Below are 26751 nucleotides of genomic sequence, written 5' to 3' on the forward strand. Positions count from 1 at the left end.
ATTTTTTTATTTTTTAGATTTTTCAAGGCAATGGGGTTAAGTGGCTTGCCCAAGGCCACACGGTTAAGTAATTACTAAGTGTCTGAGGTCAGATTTGAACCCAGGCATTCCTGACTCCAAGGCCAGTGCTCTATCCACTGTGCCACCTAGTCACCCCGTTAAATTGATTTTTTATTAAAAAAAATCATGGTAACACTCCCAACTCTCCATATCTACTTCTTTGCTTCTTTGAGTTACTCAAAGAGCCAAACCAATTCCTTTAAATGTTCAAAATTACTAATACTTTAGCATGACTTTTGAAACCAGAGCAGAGAGATAATCCTTTATTAATCAATTAATTGACATGCATTTTATGAAGCTTATTTTGTATTCTTATAGTAATTTGAGGAAAGAAAGCATGCAACAGCTATCAAAGGGGTATTGCTTAAAAATATTTTTAATCTTTTCTATTTCACTGTGACTAAGATCCCTCTGAAATTGCATTTTCAAACTCTAAAACCTTTACCCTCTAACCCTGAATTTGTACTGACAAACTCCAACTCTTTGACTCATTCTCAACTTCTTTAATTTCCCCTTGCAATACTACTTCTTAACTTTTTTTCATTTACTTGTATAACATTAATCTTTCTTCCAATTTTTCTTCCTATTTTTGTTCTTTAGTGGATACAACTGCATAGTTCATACCAATTTCTTTAAAGGTTTTTTGGAAATTAGAGTTAGTTCCAGTAACATAGTTTTTGTAGGGTGTCACAGATTTCAGTAAGCAGGCTGACTTTGGAGATGAAATCATCTGTCTCCTCAAAGTTAATCTTTTTCATGCTGAAAAAGCACTCACACAGCTATTTTATAAAAGAATGCACTTGGCAGTGACCAAGAATTCAACTATGGTAGAGGAATGACACAGGAAATGAACTATGGAAAACCATTTGATAGAGATTTTACTTTTCTATCACTTTTTCTTTATTTCATTTCAAATCACTCGAAATTAAGTTCATATAATTTGGTTTTTAAATAATTTGCGAGTTCTGCTTTACCCTCAATTTTTTTTTATTTTGTGCCTTTATAAGCCATGTGGTCATTTTAATTTGATCCTTTCTAATCTGAGCATTTGTAATTATGATATCTATGACTTTTTATGGCTTTCAGACTGACCATCCCTATTTTCAAAGCTACTATCACTGTGAACTGCTCAAAATGACCTTGGGGTGGTTATAATCAGCTCTAATACTATGAAATACTAGTCTTTCCTATTAAAGAGTTACTGGACTCCACCACTAACTCCCCACTCTCTACCACTGGAATCACAGTGCCCTGCTTCTCCAGTTACCGACTCTTCTGCCAGTGGCATTCCCCTTTCCCCTTTCCCCTTCTTGTGCAAAGTAAAATATTCCCCATATTATTAAGGTCTGGAAAATAGAGGTTCTGGTCCTGAAGAGTCACATGGTTCAATCCTCTTTGACCTTTATGAGAGGCTTCTGGAAATCTAGTCTTGGTGATTAGGCTCGAAAGATAAGGAGTCCCGATCTGTGCCAGCCTCTATGAGGTGTGCATTTATTCCTATAACTATCCTTTTTAATATTCTTGTTTAATCCTATCTTCAATAATTCTTTCTCTAACTTACTATAGCCTTATTTATAGTGTGAACTAGTCAATTGATTTCAACACAAGATACTCTATTTAATTCAATAAGATTTCAGCTGTATAGAAAGCTCATAATTGAAAAATTCCTCCTAACAGAGCTCTGCAAAGTCCTAATAAGAGTGAATAGAATAACAATAGCAAGCATTTATAGAGCTCTTACTATGGGCCAGACCTTGTGTCAAGGGCTTCATAACTGTTCTACCCTTTGATCCTCGTATCAATCCTGGGAGGCAGGCAGTTCTGTAATTCAGTCTTAGAGCACGTCCTAGGATACTAAAACGGATGAGATTGTATTCTCAGTGCTTGGAACAGAGGGAAAAGAACATTTTTCTTAAAATCAGCAGAGATCTGGGTTTGAATCCTTTCCCCCAGCATTTATATTTATCAGTGATGTGACTAGTGATGAGGATGATGATGATATTTGTACTTCATTCTCAAAGAACTTCATGATATCGGGGGAGGTGGTGCCATGACATACATGTGAATTGGATATGAGTGGGGGGGGTTGCTTTGCTAAGTCACCAGTCTCATTTTCTCCTCCAGAGTCATTTGGCCAGATATGATCAGGATAACTGCTAATGAACATAGAAGTGAGGCCATCAGGGTTAAGTGACTTGTCTAAGGTCAGATTTCAACTCAGATCCTCCTGACTCCAAGGGCTGGTGCTTCACTACCTAGCTTTTTCCAATGTGACTAGCAAGTATCAATTGACCCCTATAATTCCCATCAGTAAATGCTGACTTGGTGATTAATTCTGATCTTACAGGGAACTCAAGGGAATTTAAAGGTATAGTTCTTGCTTTTCTCCATAGTATTTAGAACTGTAAGAGATCCGAATCTCTTAAATTCAGTCTTCTCATGTTATGGATTATGGGATTATAGCTCTAGAAGGGATTTCAGATACCATCTAGTTCCAGCCTGTCATTTTACAGTGAAATGAAATAGTCCCTGTTCTCAAGGAATTTACATTTTTTTAAAATAGTATTTTTTATTTATTTATTTTTCCAATTATATGTAAAAGTTAGTTTTCTTTTTTTTTTAGGTTTTTGCAAGGCAAATGGTGTTAAGTGGCTTGCCTAAGGCCACACAGCTAGGTAATTATTAAGTGTCTGAGACGGAATTTGAACCCAGGTACTCCTGACTTCAGGGCTGGTGTTTTATCCACTGCGCCACCTAGCCACCCCTAAAAGTTAGTTTTCAGCATTGATTTTTGTAAAGTTTTCTCCCTCCCACCTTTTCCAGAAAGTAATCTGAAGATTATACATGCACAATCAGGTTACACACATTTCCATACCAGAAATGATGTAAAAGAAGAATCAGAACAAAAGGGGAAAACCATAAGAAAAAAAAACACATCTTTAAAACTGTGAAAACAGTATGGTTTGGTTTGCTTTCAGATTACATAGTTCTTTCTCTGAATGTGGATGGCATTTTTCCATCACAAGTCCTTTAGAATTATTTCTGATCATTGTGTTGCTGAGAAGAGCTTATCATAGTTGATAATCACAGTGTTACTGTTAGTGTATACAGTGTTCTTCTGGTTCTACTCAACTTCACTCAACATCAGTTCATGTAAGTCTTTTAGTTTTTCCTGAAAAAACCTGCTCATGATTTCTTATAAAACAAAAGTATTTTATTACATTCATATCTCACAACTTGTTTAGCCATTCCCCAACTGATGGGCTTCCCTTCAATTTCCAATTCATTGCTACTACAAAAAGAACTGTTATAAATATTTTTGTAAAAATAGGTCCTTTCGCCTTATTTATGATCTTTTTGAGATACAGATCTAGTATAATGGTATTCCTACAACAAGGGGTATATATAGTTTTATAAGCCCTTTGAGCACAAGTTCCAAATAGTTCTCCAGAAGATTAGATCAGTTCATAACTCTACCAACAGAACTTTACTGTCCCTGTTTTCCCACATCCTTTCTAACATTTATTATTTCCTTTTCTGTCATATTAACCAATCTGATAGATTGATATCTGAGAGTTGTTTCAGTTTGCCTTTCTCTAATGAAGAGTGATTTAGAGTGTTTTTATATGACTATAGATAACCTTAATTTTTTCATCTGGAAACTGCCTGCTCATATCTTGTTCATATTTGTCAACTGGGGAATGCCTTGTATTCTTATAAATTTGACTCAGTTCTCTTTATAGTTTAGAAATGAGGCCTTTGTCAGAAACACTGACTGTAAAAATTGTTTTCCAATTTTCTGTTTTCCTTCTAATTTCGTTCCATTGGTTTTGTTTGTGCAAACCATTTTTGATTTAATGTAATCAATTTATTTAATCAAATTTCATTTAATATAATCAAAATTATACATTTTGTATTTCATAATGTTCTCTATTTCTTATTTGGTCATAAATTCTTCTTTTCTCCATAGATCTGACAAATAAATGACTCCTTGCTCTCCTAATTGGCTTCACTCTTTTATGTCTAAATCATACATCCATTTTAACCTTATGTTGGTATAGGGTGTGAGATGTTGGTTTGTGCCTTGTTTCTGCCAGACTATTTTCCAGTTTCCCCAGCAGTTTTTGTCAAATAGTGAGTTATCTCAGAAGCTGGAGTATCTCTGTTTATCAAATTGAAGATTATTATAATTATTTACTACTGTGTTTTGTGAACCTAACCAATTCTGCTGATCTACTACTCTATTTCTTGGTCAGTACCAAATAGTTTAGACAATTGCTATTTTATAACTGTTTCAGTGCAGGAGCATGTCATATTGAAAAATACATGTTTTCTGCAAATTTTATTTGTTATTTAGTTGTTTTTAAGTTTATTTATAGGATAGTTAGAAAGAAACTAACAGAAATGGCAACTACAATTGATCACTTGTGAAATTCACATTTTGGCCCCAATTTAGCAAAAAATATCCAGCACTGGGATGAAAGGAAAGATATTTTTTTCAAGCACCAAAAGAGATAATTTAATTTTGGATCTGGCATGGTTAAACCACATTCCTTTGCATTTTTTCATTTATTCCCTTGATATTCTTGATCTTTTGTTTTGTTCAGATAAATTTTGCTGATATTTTTTCTAGCTCTATAAAATAAATTTTTGGTAATTTGCTTGGTAAGGAACTGAATAATTAGATTAATTTAGATAGAATTGTCATTTTTATTAAATCCATGAGCAATTGATATTTTCTCAGTTGTTTAGATCTTACTTTATTTGTGTGAAAAGTGTTTTGTAATTGTATCCATACAGTTCTTAGGTTTGTCTTCACAAAGTAGACTTTCATATTTTTTATATTGTCTATAGTTATTTTGAACGGAATTTTTTTCTGTTTCTTGCTACTAGACTTCGTTGAAAAAATGCCAATGATTTATCTTAGTTTATTTTATATCCTGCAACTTTACTAAAGTTATTATTTGTTTTAAATAGTTTTTAGTTTATTCTCTGGGGTTCTTTAAGTATCTGATTTGCAGGGGTGGCTAGGTGGCGCAGTGGATAGAGCATCGGCCTTGTAGTCAGGAGGACCTGAGTTCAAATCCAGCCTCAGACACTTAATAATTACCAAGCTATGTGGCCTTGGACAAGCCACTTAACCTCATTGCCTTGCAAAAAAAAAAGTGTCCTATCTGCAAAGAGTGATAATTTTGTTTCCTGATTGCCCATTCTAATTCCTTTATTTACGTTTTCTTCTCATTGCTAAAACTTTCTAGTTCAATATTGAATAATCGTGATGATAAGGGCATTCTTCTTCCACTCCCGATTTTTTTGGGAATGATTCTATTTCATCCACCTTACATATCAAGCTTGCTGAAAGTTTTAGATAGATACTGCTTATCATTTTGGGGGGGGGGGCACGGCAATGGGGTTAAGTGACTTGCCCAAGGCCACACAGCTAGGTAATTATTAAGTGTCTGAGGATGGATTTGAGCTCAGGTCCTTCTGACTCTAGGGCTGGCGCTCTATCCACTACGCCACCTAGCCGCCCCATACTGCTTATCATTTTGAGGAAAAACTCATTTATTCCTATGCTCCCTAGTGCTTATAATAGGAATGGGTATTGCATTTTGTCAAAAACTATTTTTTAACATCTATTGAAATAATCAGATGGTTTCTGTTAGTTTTGTTATTGATATGATTAATTATGCTGACTGTTCAAGGAACATATATTTTGGGTGCTATGTACAAAATGACCTTAGTCCTGGACACATACTCTTTGATCTACTGATACTATTGAACAAGTTAAAAACAAGTTTTCCACTTTCCCACTTCTGCTCCTCTGCTTAATAATAGCTTAATGTCACTAGATCAAAGAGTATGTGTCCAGGACTAAGGTCATTTTGTACTAAGTATCCGAAATATAAATAGAAAAACAAGACTCTACAAGTTCACAATCAGACTATAGCACCAAGACTAGGCTTCAACCAGGGTTTTGGGGAAGATGGAGAGGCCTGGAGGTCCTTAGGGGGTTGCTGTAGGGTTTAAGGCAAGGTCCAGCAGGCTGTCTGATATATTATCACCACCATTATTCAATATTCAAATATGGAGAAGGGAAGGTCCAGGTAGGGTCTGGGTGGGCAAGGTGGGATTCTTGAAGGATAAAGGGGTCCTGGTTTTTCTCATGTTCTTGAAGGAAAGAGTACCCTCTTCTTCAGCTTTGCATCTCTTTCAGGACTCAGAACATAACAGGTACTCTAAAAAAAATTTGTTTAATTGGAAAGGAGAGGAAAAAAATGGTTCTTATTCTAGAAAAAGGTTAGGAAACCCTAGTTTGCATCAATCTATTGATGCTAAAGGATAAACATTAACACCTTCTGGATCAGTGAGATGCATAGACAGCCCTCTCCTGGTGACCAGTGGTAGAACACAGAAATGTCAGTTAAGTCCCTTAAGAACCCAGGTCAGAGCTGGGAGGGAGGGACCTGTAGGACACAAGATGAGAGCTGGGAGGATTTTAAATTAATTTAGAAAAATTCTTTCGACTTCTGGCCAAGATGGCAGAGAGAAGACAGGCACTGAGTTAAGTGCTCCTCTTTCCCCTCAAAAAAAACAAGAAAGAAACCTCTTAACAGAAATCTGATCGTAGACTTCTCTTCTTTAAGTAGACTTCTCTTCTTTAAGGATATGGTTTCTCTCTCATCACACCCAATTTGTATCAAGGTACAACATGGAAACAAAGTAAAGACTGGCAGAGTGCTTTCAGTGGGGGGATGGGGGGAGGGAAGTAAGATTGGGGGGAAAATTGTAAAAGTCAAATAATATCTTTAATAAAAATTAATTAAAAAAAAGAAATTCGATCTACAAAACCTAGAAAGAGAAGCTAGGAGAACACCTACCAAGAATGTCTGTCTCAGGGGATCCTGGGTGAACTGGGAGACAGTGCAGGACAGCAGCTAGGGGAAGCCAGAGGGTCAGCCTCAGCTGTAGTTTTGTTTTTGTTTTTGTTTTTTTTTTCACAAGGCAATGGGGTTAAATGGCTTGCCCAAGGAGACTAGGTAATTATTAGGTGTCTGAGGCTAGATTTGAACCCTGACTCCAGGGCTGATGCCCTATCCACTGTGCCACCTAGCCACCCCGGCTGTAGAGATTTTGGTGAGTGGTGGGTGTGAGATGGAGTCTTTGGCCTGAGTTCCAGCACAGAGTTTCAGAGCAGGCCTGGGGAACAACCAGCTGGACCAGGGACCTGAGCTCCATACTTTTAGCTGAGCCCTTTGCCCAGAACACACAATAAACAACACCCCCACCCCCTCAGGCTAAAGTGGGGCAACAGAGTTCACTCAAAGGAAAGAGATTAACCCCCCCAAAGACTTAACACATTCATTGTTCAAGGTTAACTCAGACCCTGCTACTGAGGGCCCTAAACACTCCAGAGAAAGCAACCAGTGCCCCCTATTGGCTGGACCTTGGAATCACTAAGCCAAGTGAATAAAGCCTCTAGGATCTTCAAAAGCAAACCTCTGAGAGCCAGCCCCCCCAACACAAGATCCTAGAAATATGAAGAAAGGCCAGCGAAATGAGGGGGCCCCCATGGGGAAATACTTAGAAAAAAATAGATTCTAACCCAGAGAGACCTTGCACTTCTGAGGAGAATGTGAATTGGTCTCTAGCCCAGAAAGACTTCCTTGAAGAAATCAGGAAGGAGTTTAAAAATCAATTGGAAATTTTGAGAGAGAAAAAAAATTCTATCATTTTATTTTTATCTAGACAACTATGTGGACAGAGTAGATGGAATATTGGATCTGGAGTCATGAGGATCTGAATTCAAATCCAATCTCAGATTCTAGCTATGGGATCCTAGGCAAATCACTTAACTTCTGATTGCCTCAGTTTCCTCAACTGTAAAAGAGGATCAAAATAGCACCTGGCTTGCAGGGTCATTATGAGTAACAAAGGAGATCATCATAAAGTACCTGGGAAATAGAATTATATAGATGTTAGCTAATATCTATCATTATTTTTATTATTGGGACAGATAGATGGTACAGTGAGTCAGGAGGACTGAGCTCAAATCTGATCTCTGATACTTACTGTGTGACCTTGGGAAAGTCACTTAACCTTGATTGCCTTGCATCCAGGACCATCCCCTGTCACATCCTGATTCATATCTGGCCATTGGATCCAGATGACTCAGGAGGAGAAAGTGAGGATGGTGACTCAACACAGCACCCCCTCACTCAAATAAAATTCAGACATGTATCATGGCATCACCTCCCTGATGTCATGATCTTCTTTGAGAATGGAGGGGAAAAGGCAACAACTATGTATCAGACACTTTCCAAATATTATCTCATATAATCCTCATAGCAAGCATGAGCTATTATGATCCCCAACTTTACAACTGAGAAAACTAAGGCAGAGATAATTCATTTAAATTATTTAAAGTGTTAAAATTATTTAAGTCATACTCTTATTATATAAATTATTAAGTATTACATAAATACTTATTGAAAGTGTCTAGGGGTGGCTAGGTGGTGCAGTGAATAGAGCACTGGCCCTGGAGTCAGGAGGACCTGAGTTCAAATCCAGCCTCAGACACTGAATAATTACCTAGCTGTGTGGCCTTGGGCAAGCCACTTAACTCCAATTTGCCTTGGGAAAAAAAACTAAAAAAGTGCTATTTTAGTCCCATTTTACAGATGAGGAAACTAAGGCAAACAGAGGGGGAAGAGACTTTCCTAGAGTCACACAGTAGGGAGTATCTGAGGCAGGATTTGAACTTAGTTTTATTCTGACTCCAGATTTTGTGCTGTATTCACTGAGTCATCTCATTGCCTCTTGGCAGAGAACAAATACCTTGGCAAAACTGACCAACTCATCAAAAAAGTCTAACATTATATCCCAATGCAGAAAAAGGGCATCTCATCCTCTGGGGTCATGCTAGGCATTATATTTTCACAGCATTCACCTTCAATAGTTATTTTATGTCTATTTTCAATGAATTCTTTTCAATTATCAAACTTTTTTTTTTTTAGGTTTTTTTGCAAGACAAGTGGAGTTAAGTGGCTTGCCCAAGGCCACACAGCTAGATAATTATTTAGTGTCTGAGACCGGATTTGAACTCAGGTACTCCTGACTCCAGGGCCGGTGCTCTATCCATTGCACCACCTAGCCACCCCTATCAAACTTTTTAAAAATCTCTCCCACCTTCTCCATTTCCTACAGGAAGAAATGACAGCAAGAGAAGGAGAGTGAGAGTGAGAGTGGGGGAGAGAGAGAGAGAGAGAGAGAGAGAGAGAGAGAGAGAGGAGAGGAGGAAGGGAGGGAGAAAGGAAGGATGGAAGAAAGAAAGAAAAGGCAAGCAGGAAAGATAGCATATAAAAAGGGGAGGGAGAAAGAAAGGGAAGAAGGATAGAAGGAAAGAAAAACAAGATCCTTGTGATAAATAAGTGAGTTAAGCAGAACACATTCTGGCCTCAACCATACCCCCAAAGCATGTCTAATTCTACATTTCAGTTATCATTTTTTCTGACAGGAGCATCCTTCCCCATGGGTCCTCTGGAATCATGACCGATCATTGCATTGATCCAAGTTCTTAGGACTTTCAAAATTGATTAATCTTCTGGTTCTACTCACTTCTCTCTGCATCAGTCCATATATGTTTTTTACCAGGTTGCTTTGAAATCATCATTTTTAGCACAATAGCATTTAGCACAATTCATATCTCATACTTTGTTTAGTCGTTCACCAATTAATTTGCCATCCCTTAGTTTCTAGTTCTTTGGCACTACAGAATTCAGGTATATTTTGCATAAGGGGACACTGAGGCTCAGAAAGTATCATAGCACATCTGGTAAGTTGCAGAACCAAGACTGTAATCAAAGGCTCCAGGGTTCTTTTGTAGCCAGGATAGCTGTCGGACTATGGTATCTTCTTTTTAGAGCTTCCTTGACAGCTAGGTGGTGCAGTGGATTGCGTACTGGGGCTCAGATACTTACTAAATGTATGACTGGACAATTTGCTTCTATGTTTGCCTTAGTTTTGTCAACTGTTAAATTGAGGGTTATAGCAGCAGAGGGGCACCTCCCAGAGTTGCGATAAAGATCAAATGAGATAATATATGCAAAGTGCCTTAGCTTAATGCCTCGCACGTAGTTATTGTTATTGTTGGTGTCCTTCATTCTCAAAGATGACCATGACATCAACGAGATGATACCATGACATGCGTGTGAATTGGGTCTGAAGGAAGCAGGGTTAAGCTTTCTCCTCCAGAACCATCTGCGTACAGTGGCCAGATACCAATCAAGATGACTGGAGATGGCCCTGAATGTGAAGCAATCAGGAAGTGACTTGCCTAAGGTCACACTGCTAGTGTCAAGTGTCTCAGGTCACATTGGAACTCAGGTCCTTCAGACTCCAGGGCTTGTGCTTTACCTACTGGGCCACCTAGATGTTCACATAGTAAGTCTTAACCAATGCTTGTTTTCTTCCTTGGAAATCCCTATTTTGTCTTGATGGGCATCATCTTCAATGAGTTCACCAGGCTGGTGACTTAGTGACTCAGGAGCTAGTAGGCCTACAGTCAATGCCCTGGCTCCCCAGGCTCTAAATGAGTCACCATGCGGTGGCTCTGTGGTTCTGCCCAGCTGGTGGGTTATAAGGGGCCCTCCAAACCTTGACACATTTTCTTTCAGTTTTACTTTGACTAAAAGAGGGAGGGATGTTTGATGTCACTTTTTCTCACTTATTCTTTCCCATGCACAGTTGCAATATGCATTTGGGTAGGGCCCCACCAGCTCCCAGTTCAACTCAGCAGCAGTACCAGGTTTGCTACTAGTGATCTGGGGGCCCCTCCTGGTTGGCCCTGGATTAGATCCTTCTTCCAGCTCAGAGGCCCCACCTGCAAAAGGAGACTCCAGCCTCTGCTTTCAAGCCTCATAGGGAAAGGATGCCTTGGATCCTTCTGATTGTTGCTGTCTTGGCTCAAAGCGGTGAGTTCAGCTGAAGGGAGAAAGTCCTTATTATATTGTATAATTTTTCCTGTATCCAAAAAGACAAATGACAGGATGCTTCCACTCCCAAAAGCATGGGGTGGGGTCGGGGGAGAGCCCAGGAAACATCAGGGAGAAGGTGGGCTTGGAAGAAAGGGGAAGGAGCAGGTAAAGATGAGACTAGGGAGAAGACATTCCAGGCAGAGGTGAACTGTGTCGGGCAAAGAGTCAGAGAGGGGGAAATTGCCAGCATGTTTGAGTGATGGGGTGAGTTATTCAATCTGGCATGCAACAATAAATTCAAAGATTGAGATGGGAAGGACTTTGGGCATAGAACTTAGTCTAACTCGATTGGGGGAAATTGGTTACAAGCTAGGTCCAAAGTAGGGGTATTACTGTGCCTTCTCAACTCCTACTCCATTGTACTCTGTAATGATGCCTCTTGATATAGAAGAACAAGGAGACATATGAATGGGAATAGTCTATAGAGGGCCTTGGATGCCAGGACCAAGAATCTGAACTTCATTCTAGCTTGGGAAATGGCCTTGCTAGTTTATATCTAGAGAGGTATTTTGAGAGTGGGGAGGGACTTAGATACCAGGGAGTCTAATTTTTTCATTTTATAGTTGAGGAAAATAAGACCAGGAGAGGGGAATGCCCATGGTTATATAGTGAATTGGTGGCAGAGCTCAGCTGTCTGGGTGGGCTCTTTCTGAGACTGAGATTTCACATAGATATAGCAAATATAAAGAAAGCTGTGACCTACTCAATTCTAGTTCTAAGGGCAGAGTCTCTATGGAATCTAGAAAAATGAGAAGGAAAGGGGATTAAGGATTTTTCAGCCCTGCCCTATCCAGGAAAAAGATTCTTCTGAAGGGCACATTTGAGGCTTTGAACCTGCTGGATTCAAGAATGAAGAAGATAGTCTCCAGTGACTGTAGCATTTGATTTGGAGTCATAAGCCTTAGGTTCAAATCTAGATTCTTCTACTTACTAACTAGGAAACTTTTGGGCAAGTCATTCCTTTTTCTAAGTCTCAGATTGCATATCCCATTCCTATCAGATTTGCCTTATGAGAAGCAATATGGTATGGTATGTATGGTATGGTATGGTATGTATGGTGTGGTATGTATGGTATGGTATGGTATGTATGGTGTGGTATGTATGGTATGGTATGGTATGGTATGGTATGGTATGGTATGGTATGGTATGGTATGGTATGGTAGAGAGAGCCAGAAAGCCTGGATTCAAATCCAATTTCTTAGATATTAACTGTGTCACTCTGGGTAAATCACTTAACCTCTCTAGGCCTCAATTTCCTCAGCTGTAAATTAGGGAAGGGGAAGGTATCAATTGGGTCTAATACTCTTGCAAAAAATAAGAGGGAGATAGAACAATTGTTTTCTGAAGCATCCTTTGGTGTTGCTCTCCCCAGGGGTGGGGTCTGCACCAGAGGCATCTGAGGCATAGATTGATTTCTCAGTGATGCATAGTTCTTAGGAAGAAGAGAGGACAGACCAGGAAGAGACTGGCTCAGGAAGATTTCCGGTCACATTTTGTTTAGCCTCTGCCTATGACTTAGTGACTTAGTGATAATGTGGAAACACTGGGGAAGGGATTCTTATAGGAGGTCAAGGAAAGTCAGTTGCAAACAGGAAACAGGATGTGAAGCTGTGGGCTCTCAGGGTGTTCTATAAGTGGTTAGAGAAACACAGGGGCTCAGGATGCTTGACCTTCTGGACAACTGGAGGAACTGAGGAGACCCCTTGGAAGAGGGGTCAGGGATCATGGTGCCACAGGACACTCTAGAGTTCAATTAGCTATAATAATGAATTTGGAAACCCATCAGCCTGGTCTAGAGAAGACACATCACAACTTAACATTTTGCTTTTGTTTTTTGTTTGTTTGGGCTTTTTTGCAAGGCAATGGAGTCAAATGACTTGTCCAAGGTCATACGACTAAGTGAGTATTGTGTCTGGGGTCAAATTTGAACTCAGATCCTCCTGACTTCAAGGCCCATGCTCTATTTACTGTGCCACCTAGCTGCCCTTATACCTAATATTTAAGTCCTTTGCAGTTCCCCCCCCCTTTCCAGTCTTATTTTTTTCCCCATTTTGAGGTTCCAGTCAAACTGGTCCATGTGTTATTCCTTATGTACAAATTCTATTTCCTTACCTCCACACCTTTGCATAGTTATTCTCTCATATCTGGAATGTACTCTCTTCTCACTTCTGCCTTATAGAAAAAGATGCTTCCTTCAAAGTATGATTCCAGTTACTTCTACCAGGAATCCATCAGGACCTAGGACAGTGCTCTTCACACAGTAGATGCTTAATGCACAATCATTGGATTTGAAAGTTACAACGTACTTTTTTTCATAACTGCCTTGTCAGGACAGTCAGTCAGTTGGTCAGCAAGTATTTTTTAACCTCCTTCTATGGATTAGGCATTATACTAAGCACTGGGCTACAAGGGAAAGTAAAAGGAAGCTCACATTCTCATGGAGGAGGTGGCATACAAAAAGATAAGTGTACACAATATAAATGATCTTAAGTCACAGGGTAGAGGATAGTATATAAATGGGAGATAATCTCAGAGAAAGGGCATACTAGATAAAATGCTGGGCCTGGAGTCATGAAGACTCATCTGTCTGAGTTCAAATCCAACCCTGATACTAGCTGTGTGATCCTGGAAAAGTCACTTAACTCTGTCTGCCTCAGTTTCCTCATTGGTAAAATGAGCTGGAGAAGAAAATGGCAAACCCTTCAGTATTTTTGTCAAGAAAATCCCAAATGGGTTCACAAAGGATTGGACAGGATTAAAAAGACTGAACAACAATAAAAATATTGGAGAAGTCATTGGCAACTAGAGGGACCAGGAAAACTTCTTGCAGAATGTGATATTTTGAAATATTAGACACAATTATACGTGTACAACTTATATCAGATTGTTTGCTGTCATAGGGAGGGGGAGGGAAAGAGGGGTGGTTAAAAAAAGTGGAACTCAACAATTTGCAAAAGAATGTATGTTGAAAACTATCTTTGCATGTAATTGGAAAAAATAAAAAAAATTATATTTAAGCTGAGTCTTGAAGGAAATGAAGGAAGGTAGAAGCAGAGGTGAGGAGGGACAGTCTAGAATCAGGAACTGAAGTGTCCTCTCTGAGGAACACCAGAGCAAAGTGAAGACTGGAAATGGACCAAGCTGTCAAAGATTTTTAAAACCAAACAGAGGGGCAGCTAGGTGGATAGAGCACTGGTCCTGGAGTCAGGAGGACCTGAGTTCAAATATGACCTCAGACACATAATACTTACTTGACTGTGTGACCTTAGGCAAGTCCCTTAACCCCATTACCATGCAAAAAAACAAAAAAACAGAGTCTTTATTTGATCCTGGAGGTGTGGTGGAGACATGAACTGTGTACTCTAGGAAGATTTGCATTGCAGCTGTGTGGAGGGGAGACATGGTAGGAAGACCAATCAGCCAAGATGTTGTCCAGGTAGAAATGATAAGATTTGGTAACTGATTTGATATGTTCAGTAAGACAGAGTGACAAAGATAACAAATAGTAAGGCTGAAAGTCTGGATGACTGAAAAAATGGTGGTGCCCTTTATTGAAGGAGTAGAATGGGAAAGATGGTGAATTCAGGTTTGACCATGTTAAGTTTAAGATGTCCAGGGGACATCCAGTTCTAAATTTCCAATAGGTAATCAGAGATGCAAATCTGATCATTAGAGCTGGATAAGTAGATCTGGGAATCATCAGCATAAGGATGATCACTGAAGTCTTGGAGCTGATGAGATCACCAGAGGAAGCAGATGGAGGAAGAATAGAAGAGGAACCATGATAGAGATTTAGCAGAAAGGGGAGGGTGTCAGCAGGCAAAGACAAGAACTGCATGGGCAAAGGACCAGAGGGGGAAATGGAACAAAATGTTCCAAAGCAGTGGTGATTGTTCATTTTGGCTTGAACATACAGTAAGTTCATAGACTGAGATGGGAAGGACTTTGGGACACAGAGCTTAGTTTAACTCTCTCATTTTAACCTGAAGAAACTGGTCACATTGCTAGTAAGTGTGAGGAGCCTGGGTATTTATTGTACCCTCTCAACTCCTACTCTGATGAATCCTATAATGCCTCTCATGGATGGAAAAATATTCCATACATGGAATATACTCATAGTTAATGTATACCAGCTGGATGAAAATTCAGCAAAGGAGACTTAGGACTAGTCAGGCAGGAAGAGAACCAAAAAAACCTTCAGAGGCAAGAGTATCTAAGGGAAGAACATGACTGGTTGCAGAGAAGTCAAGAGGGCTAAGGGCTGAGAAAGGGTCATTTGATTTGGCAATTAAAAAAATCATTGGTAACTTTGGAAAAAACAGTTTGAGATGATTCACGAGGTGAGAAGTCAGATGGCCAAGAATTTAGAAGCGCATGAGAGAAGAGGAAGTGCATTGTGGTTTTTTGTTTTGTTTGACCACAAAAGGGAGATGAGATATAGGTTGATCACTCATGGGGATGGACAGATCAAATGAGGGGGTTTTGAGTGGAGGAGACATGTAGGCATAAGTAGGGAAGGAGTTAGTGAATAAGAAAAGATTGAAAATTATGGTTTTTGTCCTTCATTTTCAAAGAAGACCATGACATCAGGGAGGTAATGCCATGACAAGCAAATGAATTGAATTTGAATGAGAGAGTGATGTGTTGAGTCACCAGCTTCACTTTCTCCTCCAAAGCCATCTGGGTCTAGTGGCCAGATAAGAATCAAGATGCCTGGAGATGGCCCTGGATGTGAGGCAATCAGGGTTAAGTGACTTACCCAAGGTCACATGACTAGTAAGAGTCAAGTATCTGAGGCTGGATTTGAACTCCCCTTCTCCTGAATCCAAGACCAGTGCTCTATCCACTATGCCACCTAGCTGCTCTAGTGATAGAATGGGGCTGAAAGAGGAGGCAACCTGGTGAAGAGGGGATGGAATGGATCACTTGTGTTTGTAGAGGGCTTTGACTTTGAGATGGAGGAAGACTACCATTCATATGAGAAAAGGATGAAGGAAGAAATAGTAGCAAGAAGGTACCTGAGGAAGATGATATGAGGAGGAGAAAGGAGGAAGTTCCCAGCAAATGGCCTCAATTTGGGGGTAAAGTATGCCAAGGTCCTCAGCTAGGAGGAAGGGCCTTGGGAGGCTTGAGGAGGGTTAAAGAGCTCCTGTGTTAGTGGGATAGTGTATTGATTCCAGTAAAAAGATTGCTTTGTTGCAGTGAGAGCCCAGTTGAGGTTAAGTGTAACATAGATTTATAGTGGACTCACTATAGTGGCCTGGTCTCGTGACTTCCTCTAATTCCATTCCAGTAGGTAGTAGAGCTGCTGTTATTAACCTCATTTTACGATTGAGCAAACTGAAGTTCAGAGAAGCTAAGCTATTTTCCCGTGATCACACACATGCAGCTGCTCTGACCCTTGGATTTACGGGAAACTACCAAGTTTCCGCTGCCCCTTGAGAGTCCACCGAGTGTCCCTAAATCTCAAAGTTGAGAGTTGAACTGGGAAAGCATCCAGTCTACTCCCTAGATGACTAAGAATCCCATTCAGAAGCAGCTATGTGGCACAATGGATAGAGTACTGGCCAGGGAGTCAGAAGAACCTAAATTCAATCTGGCCTCAGAGGCCACAATAATTATTTAGCAGTATCCCCCTGGGCAAGTCACTTAATCCCAATTGATTTGCACCCTAAATCTCCTCAACAATGTCCCGCCCCCAAGAAATAAAATAAAAACAATCTTTCCAACATCTACTGGAAGTCAGAGTTCTCAGTGACATTCAAGTCTTGATTAACTCATTGTTTTTTTCTGCTAGTAATGAGCCAAAATCTACACAATTCCTACTCCTTGTTTCTAGTTCTAGGTGAGAAGTCAAAGCAGAATAAATCCCACTCTCCTTTCATATGACAATCCTCCACACCTTAAAAACAGTAGTCATGTCACCTTCTCCCCTCCAAAGTCTTCTCTCATTTACACTAAATAAAGTCACAGGGAAATAATAATTGCAACAAGAACTATTATGTTTATAGCATCTTAAGACTTGCAAAGCATTTCCCATATCAGCTTCATCTCATTTAATACACCTTAACAACCCTGTGAACTAGGTGCCTTTATTTACATTTTACAGATTAGGAAAATTGAGGCTAAAGTTGTAAGGCTAGTAAGTGTCAGAGATGGATTCAATCTCAAATCATCCTGACCTCAAGTTCAGAGGTTTTTTTTTTTTTCCCTACTAAATCAAACAGGTCATAAAGCTGGCAAAGTAGATTGGAGGTAGAATGCCATGCTAAGGATTTTAACCCTATCATGGCTTTGAGGAGCCCCTGAAAGTATATCATTGATTATTTCTTTTTAAATTATTATATAAATACTTTGTTTTCCAATTACATTCAAAGGTAGTTTCTACCAAACATTTTTTGTAAGATTTTGAGTTTTAAAATTTTTCTTCTTTCCTCTCTTTCCTTTCCCCTCTCCCCAACAGAAGACAATCTAATATAGGCTTTATATTTGCAGCCATGATAAGCATAGATCGAAATTGAACTTGTGAGAGAAGAATTAGATTCAAAAGGAAGAAAGAAAACATTAGGGATAGCAAAATGACATATTACATAAGAACTTTTAAAAACTGAAGATAATAAGCTTTGGTCTTCATTTAAACTTTTCTGGATACAGATTATTCTCCATTACAAATTCCCTAAAATTGTCCTTGATTATTGCACTGAAGGAATGAGTAAGTCCATCATGATTGATCATCACCCCATGTTGTTATTAGTATGTATAATGTTCTTCTGGTTCTGTTCATCTTACTCAGCATCAATTCATGTAAGTCATTCCAGGATTTTCTGAAATCCATCACTCATGATTTCTTCTTATAGAGCAATGGTGTTCCATCCTATACATCTATTGCAATTTGTTCAGTCATCCCCCAGTTGATAGATAGTTCCCTAATTTCCAATTCTTTGCCACTAGAAACAGAGCTGCTATGAATATTTTTGTATATGTGGGATTTTTACCCTTTTTCATGATCTCTTCAGGATACAGACCCAGTAGTGGCATTGCTGGATCAAAGAGTATGCACATTTTTATTGCCCTTTGGGCATAATTCCAAATTGCTCTCCTGAAAGGTTGGATCAGTTCACAACTCCACCAAAAATGCATTAGTGTCCCAGATTTCCTACATCCCCTCCAACAATGACCATTATCCTTTCTGGTTTTTTGTTCAATCTGGGAGGTGTGAGGTGGTATCTCAGAGATACTTTAATTTGCATTTCTCTAATCAAGAATGATTTAGAGTAATTTTTCATTCCAGTTATATACAATAGTAGTTTCTAACAATCTTTTTTGTAGGGTTTTGAATTTTACAATTTTTCCTCCTCCCTTCCCTCCTCCCTCCCTCCAACAGAAGGCAATCTGATAATTTTTACCTTGTTTCCATGATATGCATTGATCAAAATTGAATGTGTTGAGAGAAAAAAAATATATCTTGGAGGAAGAAATAAAATATTAGAGATAGCAAACTTATGTGGTACATAAGACAACTTTTTTTTTTTTAAAAACTGAAGATAGTAATCTTTGATCTTTGTTTAAACTCCACAGTTTCTTCTCTGGATACAGATGGTATTCTCCATCACAGATATCCTACAATTGTCACTGATTATTGCACTGATGGAGTGAGCAGGTCCAGCAAGGTTGATCATTACCCCATGTCATTAGAGTGTAGATTGTTCTTCTGGTTCTGCTCATCTCACTCAGCATCAATTCATGCAAGTTTTCCAAGCTTCTCTGAAATCTCATTCCTCTTGATTTCTAATAGAACAATAGTGTTCCATCACATACATATACCACAATTTGTTCAACCATTCCCCAATTGATGGACATCCCCTTAATTTCCAATTCTTTGCCACCACAAACAGGGCTACTATGAATATTCTTGTCCAAATGATGGTTTTACTTTTTCATGATCTCTTCAGGGCATAGACCCAGTAGTGGTATTGCTGGATCAAAGGGTATGCACATTTTTATCCTTGATTATTTCTGAAATGAAATTGTTTCCCTTGGAAATAATAATCCTTGCTTGAACCCATGGTGACAATAATAATTGACCCAATCTTTTCTAAGCATCTATCTGATGCATACTCTTCCAAGTACTGGGGATGCAAAGACAAGACTGAAATAACTCTTTGTTTTGAGAGCTTGCATTATTCTTGGGGTGTGCAGTGAGGAAGAAAAGAAGTAATAGCTATGTAATTTGAGAAGAGAGAGACCATCAAAAGCCACAGGAAATAGGAAAAGATTTAGGTAGGTCATATCTAATCTGTTCCTCAAAGAAAGCTAGAGGTGAGCAGGAAGTGCAATGCAGATATTATAGCCAGCTCCTACAAAGGATCTACCAGTCTTTGACTGGTATCTAGACTGCATGACAGGGAAGATTATGAGAGTGAAAGCTGATGCTGGTCTATGGATGGTTTTTAAAACCAGACTAAGGCATTGGATTTGTTAGAGAGGAAATGGGGAGTCACAGACAATTCTTAAGTAGCCCAGTGATCAAAGATCTATTATTGAAAGGAACTTCAGAAGCCATTTGGTACAATGTTCTTCTTTTACAGATGAAGAAAGTGAGATCTGAGTAGGTTAAATAACATAGGTAATATCATACAGGGAGTAAGTGTGATTCCAGTCAGACCTGTGTATTAGGAACATAATTCTGACAGTACAGTGGGTGATGGGTGGGAAGAGGAAGAGTCTAGTTAGAGAAAGATGAATTAGGAAGCTACGAGGAATATTTAACATGAAAAGTGATAAGGGCCTCTAAACTAGGTGGGTAGGAAGATGAGCAGAAAGAAAAAGTATGAATGGGAGACTGGGCAGTAGGTTGGAAGGTTGGGATGAGGAAGAGGATGATTTTGACTGAGTGATGGAAGGAATGATGGAACCTCAATAAAAACAGAGAAATATGGAGAAGAGATATGTATGTGCATGTGTGTGTTGGGTTTGGCAAAGAAAGAAGAGAGGGGTGGCTAGGTGGTGCAGTGGATAGAGCACCGGTCCTGGAGTCAGGAGTACCTGAGTTCAAATCCAGATTCAGACACTTAATAATTACCTAGCTGCATGGCCTTGGGCAAGCCACTTAACCCCATTGCCTTGCAAAAAACTTAAAAAAAAAAAGAGGATAGAATGACTACTCCTTTAAAGACTGTGACAGGCAGGCAGCTAGTGATTCTGGATTGTACAAAAAGGAAATAGGGAAAGAAAACAAAGAAACACAAAGGTGGAGAAGAGACTGATAGAACTGGCGCAGAGTGTATCCTTTCTCCTAACTTTAATGTATGAAGGGGAAGGAGCGTCTCTGGAATGATTTGATGTCTAACTAGATCTCAAAACATGCCCACAGGGCTAATGATAATCATATCTGGCATTTCTACTACTTTACATAAATAGGACCTCATGGCAGGTCTTCTTGTAATGGTCCTGTAAGATATCATAGCCCATTTTACAGATGAGAAAACCAAGGTCTAGAGAGGAGAAGTAACTTTATATCCAATTACATAGATAATATTGGAAAAGCCAGTTCTCCTGACTCCTACTTCAAGCTTCTGTCCTAATTGGTTTTACTTGTGTCCAGTCTCTCTTTCCCAATCCATTGTTTTAAAAATAATCTTTTGCAGTATAGGACTGATTATGACCTTGGAGTAAAATCTTTAAGTTCCCTGAGTCTCAGTTTCCTTTTCTGGAAAATGAAAATGTTGGACTAGACATTCTGTGAGATCCCTTCCGGGAATGGATCAATGGTTCTATGTAAGTTTGTTGTTCAAGAATCTTCTCCCTATTGCCTTGCACTCAGGTTATCTCTCTCTAAAACTATTTTGAAAAGTATTGTACATAGAACCAAGAGGACCAGAATTGTACACATTTACTAATCGTAGGACCATTATCAGGTTATAGATATATGGATTTAGAGCTGGAGGGCACCTTAGACACCATTTAGTTCAATCCCCTTTTTTTCAGATAAGGAAAGTGAAGCACAGAGAATTAGTGACTTGTCCAGGGTCACACAGCTAGTAAATGTCTGAGGCAAGATTAGAATAGCCAGCATTTGAATTCCAATTTATTTGAAATCCATGTCTTCATAACATCAATCCCAATGCCCTATTCTCTATGCTACTTTTGTCCACATCAACACTTCTAGCCTCAGTATCCTCATCTAAAAAAATAGGAAGACTAATACAAAGTAGCTATCTCCCAGTATTGTGGGGATATTCAAATGAGGTAATATATATATATATATATTAGGAAACTTTAAAGAGCCCATACATTGGTTATTAATTAAGGAAAAGAGGTTGGATTTTGAGTCCTCTAGTATTTGTGGCAGCAACATGGGAGATCCCAACCCCTAGAGAGAGTGGGATTTGGGCATCAGAAACAAGGAATCATGTATGACAGAGAGTGCCTTTGTAGAGGTAGGAGGTGCAATTTTTTTTATCATGATCCTGACCTCTCTCCCCCAAGCAGGAAACTCCAAACCTCCCATCTAGTGGCCCTGGATCCCTCCCTTACCACTAAATAACTCTTATCTCTTCTAACACAGGTGGGGCATGCAATACTGGGGAGTGCTGTTTCCAGGACCTGCCTGTCTGGGAAAGAAGCTCAGGTATGGGAAGGAATGGAACTGAGTCCACAGTCTTATAAGAAAACCTCACATTTCTACTGTACTTTCATGTTTACAAAGAACTTTACACCTCTCATGCTCCTCATAGTAATAGTCCTGCATCTGATGCTTGGGTAGGAGTTCGATACTGGAAAAGATTTAACAATCAGTTCCCTGGGGTGGAGGGTGCCAATCTGCATTATTAATGTTTCTCCATTGTTTTAAGTTTAGCCAATCATCAAAATAATAAATCAAACCCTGATTTGTAACATCTGTTGATTTCCAAGGGGTAAATGCTCACCCTAAAAATGGAACAATAGACTTGAGAACCAATTAGAGCTAGCTCCAACACAACCCTGTGCTTGGGCCACTCCACAGGTGAGGCAGCAGTCATATTCCATTTTCTAAGCACATGCTGGATGACAGTTGGACACTGTATTAATTATCCATAGATGAAATATAATACCTGAGCTGATGTTTGTCCTTTGTTCTTGAAGGAGAACATGACATCAGGGAAGTGATGCCATAACAAGTACATGAATTGGCCTTGAGGGAAGAGGGCTTTGCTAAGTCCCCAACCTCACTTTCTTCTCCAGAGCCATCTAGGTCCAATGTCCAGATAGGAATCAGGACAACTGGAGATGGCCCTGGATGTGAGGCAATCAGGGTTAAGTGACTTGCCCAAGATCACATAGCTAGTAAGTGTCAAGTGTCTGAGGGCAGATTTGAATTCTGGTACTCCTGGCTTTAGGGCCAACACTCTGCCCACTGTGCCATCTAGCTGCCCTAATACCTAAGTTACTCATCAGGTGACACACTCCTTGAACTTCAGGTGACACCAAGTCACCTCATCTCTCTGTAGCCTCCCCAAAGACTGGTGTATACTTTCTGGTTAAACAAATACTCAGTTTGCACATTCTTAGGCTATTCCCAGCTTCTAAGTTTGGCATCATCTAGCTCCCATAAACACCAAGATATCTTGAGAGGTTTTAGCGATCAAATTTAAATCCAAATTCACTTACATGGCATGATATCACCTCCCTGATAACTCTTTGAGAACTAAGGACAAATGACAACAAGAATACAACAAAGGAGAATCAAGAAGCTTGCCCTCAGCAATTTAAACCCCTGCTGCCTGGAGAGAAAAGAGATAACCAGGGGAGTTATGAAAGGCTTTGAGAAGGAGGCACCAGTGAACTAGCCTTGAAGGAAGGAATCTGAGGGGCAGTGGAAAAAAGTGCTGGGTCAGGAAGATCTGAGTTCAAACCTAACCTAAGACCCTTATTGGTTGTGTGGCCTTGGGTAAATCATGTAATCTTAGTTTGCCTTGATTTCTTCAATTGTAAAAATGGAAATAATGGTATCACCAACTATTATTAGTAAATAATCATAAATTGGTATTTATAAACTGCTCAGCATAGTTCACTTAGCAAATAGTAGAAATTCTTTTCTTCCAAGGAGGAGGAAAAGTACATTCTAGGGTGGTTGGAAAGAACTAGGTTGGGGAAATGGCAAAACTGTACAGTTGACTGAGCTGATATATATATATATATACATATATATATATATATATATATATATATATATATATATATATAGACAATAGATTCTTTGTTTTAAGATCTTATCTAGTAAATATTCTCTGAACATAGACTTTTTTTATGGTCTTTCACAGGCTCTATGGAAGGTGCAAGGAAACTGCTTTGTTACAGGATCTTCCCAAAGGACTTTGAATGCTCTTGGCAATATGATGGTGACTCTACCCATGTCACTCACTTCCTTCGATGCTGGTAAGTAGAATGCTCAGGAGGTACTTCCCAATGGCAAAGAGAATGGGAGAACCATTAAAAGGAAGCAACCCTCACATATTATAGTGATCCTGACTCTACAGTCACCTCTGAAAATAGGGTTCTAAAACTTTTCTTAGGTCAAAGGAGGCCTTCTCAGAACATTGTTTTTTTATTATTTTTTTTAATACAGTATCTCCCTGTTTCTTCCATTCTGAAAGTGCAGGATAATCACCTGGACTTTCCCATGGATAGGCATGGTTTTTGGATTACTTCATTTTTGATGTGGGTTAATCAGTTTCTCTTTAGTTAGACTATTGTTCTTTTTCCCACCCCTTCGTTCCTGAAGGTTTGCCATATTGTTTCAAGATTTAGTATGGGCAGGCAATCGGCTTAACCTTACTGAAACTCAGAACTCCGAAGTTCAAGTCAGTCCTCCATATTTGGCATAATAGGTGTGCACCAATCATGCCTACTCAGAATGATGTTCTCAAGTACATAGAATGACAAAGGAAAACAATTTTATTGAAATACAGTTATCAAGAGGTTTATTTTATAAACTTTGCTGGAATTCAGATTAAGATTTCATAAAGGAAGCCATGAGAGATTGATTGTAACTGTTCTAGTCCTCTAGTCAGCATCCACTTAGCTCCTTTATCACAACCTATTGCAAAAAAATTTTCAAGTTGAATTTAAGTAAAGTAGTGTACATTATAGAAAAGAGCCCTGTAGTTGAATCCCTTCTTCTCCCTAGACCTCAGTTTCCCTATCACTAAAATCTTAAGGTTGGATTAAATCAGGGTACTTTAAGTTTTTGGTGTCTGGTAAAACTTATGAACTGCTTTGTTACAGGATTTACTTATAATTAAAGGATATACTAAATTTTATTAGAGATCAGTAAAAATAAAGATGTGATTTTTTTCCCTATACAAGTTAAATCCCTGAAATCTCTCTAGATCCATTGTGAGATCATAGATCCCAGGCTGAGGACAACTGAATTATTAAGGTCCCTCTTGGCTTTCATATTCAGTATCCTAAGGGCCTTCCCAGCTCTGACATCCTGTTTCATAAGGTCCCTTCTGGTTCTGACATTCAGTTTCCTAAGGGTCCTTGAGCTCTGCAATCCTATGTCCTAAGGGCCTTCTGACTCTGACATTCTGTTGTTCTAAGGTTCACTCATTTCTTACATTTATGTTCTATCATTTTCTGAGTTGCGGAAAACATATATGGGGGGCAGCTAGGTGGCACAGTAGATAGATCACTGACCCTGGAGTCAGGAGGACCTGAGTTCAAATGTGACCTCAGACACTTAATAATTAACCTAGCTTTGTGACCTTTGTGACCAAGTCACTTAACCCACCTTGCCAAAACTGAAAAAAACATATATTGACAAATATTGCTTTTTTATAGTCTAAGACACCTATTAACCTATTAAGTGACCCTGAGAAAGTCACTTTACCCTGTTTGCTACAGTTTTTTCATTTGTAAAATGAGCTAGAGAAGGAAATGGCAAACCCCTATAATATTTTTGCTAAGAAAATCCTAGATAGGGATCACCAGAAGGGGATCACAAATGGAAATGACTGAACAATAACAATTTCTACCACTAAAGACCTATCTTAGAACATAGACATGAGATCTTATACCACAGAACCTAAAATTTCAAAGTTAGAAGGGACCAAGAACAAGAATATAAAATTTCAAAGATGAAAACATCCTTAGGACATACAATAAAGAACACTGGAACTAGAAAGAAGCTCAGAACCCAGAACATAGGATGGAAGAGCTGAACAGGAACATTATCCGAGCTGGGAAGGCCCTTAAAATGTAGATTATAATAGTCCATAGTATCATAAATCTAGTTAGGGGATTCCTTTCTAGGCACACACAGACCTTCTAGAAGTGAGAAAAGCTTTTTTTTTTCCCAAATAGTAATAGCAATGATTTTTATTTGATTTTTTTGGAATTAATATTCAATTATGAAGTTACAAAATTTTTTGTTTGCTCTTGGAGACTTTTATCCCATTCTTTTTTTTCTTTATGGAAAAGCTATCTTCTTATTTTACTTGTATGTACCTCATCATGGTCATCTGTAGAATTTATTTCCTTTCATACTGAAGGGTAAAAGATTGAGAACCTATGATCTAAATCTTGAAAGGATGTAAAAGGTCATCTAGTCCTCACATAACTGTGAGGAAACTGAGTTACAAAGTGACAGTTATGATTCCAACTTAGACCTTATAACTCACATTCAGTACGCCCTACATTCCAACAGGCAGGGAGATTCTCCCTCAGGAATATTGGTTGCCACAGTATTTATAAATAAGGGATTTGCAGTAGGGGTGCTACAATATTTAATGAATGTTTAACAACCTACCCTAGAAAGAAAGAGAAAGAAAGGAAGAAAGAGAGAGAGAGAGAGAGAGAGAGAGAGAGAGAGAGAGAGAGAGAGAAAGGAGGGAGGGAGGGAGGGAGGGAGGGAAGGAAGGAAGGAAGGAAGGAAGGAAGGAAGGAAGGAAGGAAGGAAGGAGGGAGGGAGGGAGGGAGGGAGGGAGGGAGGGAAGGAAGGAACTGGGACACTTTTAATTTTAATCTCCTTTATTAACATTTCCTCCATTTTTTAAATCTAAATAATAGACAAAAAATACATCAAGCCATAATTTGTAGAGTTTGATAATTTCAGAAGTCTGAACACTTGCCCTGAAAATTTAACAATCAGCTTTAGGTTCTGGGAACTCTGAGCTGGCTCCAGCTCCTCTCAAAGAGTGCTTAAAGTAAGCTCTATGTTGTTGGTGGAATGATTGTCTTCACAGGCTAACCTCTATATTAATCCATCATATGGATTGTATACTCAGGTGGTCTTAAATGGTCTTCCCAAGCAGTCTCTTCCCTCTCCCTGGAGCAACTGAGCATGGGTTACCCTTTGCGACTTCCAGAGCCTTCCAGGTACCAAATTGGAATTGCAACTTTGTGACCAAAACCTTTTCTCTCCTTTTGAGCCTTAGAAATGGGAAGTGTTGCTATTTCGAAGCAGGGACTGCCAACAGAGTCAGGTTTACTGATCAAGCTAAGGTGCCCATCCTACAGAATGTCACCTTCTTGGTGGAGTCCCGAGTTGGAAATAGGTCAGCAATGTCCCCGGAAATCACCCTGGCACTTTACTGGGCCTGTAAGTATCTGTGGGTTTTCCATTTCCTTTGCAAGTTGTAAATTCATGTCAGCCTTGATTGATTCCCCACCC

General features: G+C 39.1%; 1 protein-coding gene across 5 annotated transcripts in view; it reads left to right on the forward strand.

Annotated features, from left to right (window-relative positions):
• The window catches only part of IL12RB1 (interleukin 12 receptor subunit beta 1), a 76731-nt gene that overhangs the window by 32717 nt on the left and 17263 nt on the right, over positions 1–26751 (forward strand). For 3 of the 5 annotated variants that reach the window (XM_074204835.1, XM_074204833.1, XM_074204832.1), the window contains 4 exons: positions 10807–11033; positions 21664–21726; positions 23399–23513; positions 26510–26679. In XM_074204835.1, coding sequence (XP_074060936.1) covers positions 10991–11033; positions 21664–21726; positions 23399–23513; positions 26510–26679 — 391 coding nt within the window. In that variant the 5' untranslated portion in view covers positions 10807–10990. Of the gene's footprint in view, positions 1–10806; positions 11034–21663; positions 21727–23398; positions 23514–26509; positions 26680–26751 lie in introns of those variants that run through there. The other 2 variants (XM_074204834.1, XM_074204836.1) reach the window with 2 other exon arrangements.

This window comes from Macrotis lagotis, chromosome X (assembly GCF_037893015.1).
Source record: "Macrotis lagotis isolate mMagLag1 chromosome X, bilby.v1.9.chrom.fasta, whole genome shotgun sequence".
NCBI classification, from domain to species: domain Eukaryota; kingdom Metazoa; phylum Chordata; class Mammalia; order Peramelemorphia; family Peramelidae; genus Macrotis; species Macrotis lagotis.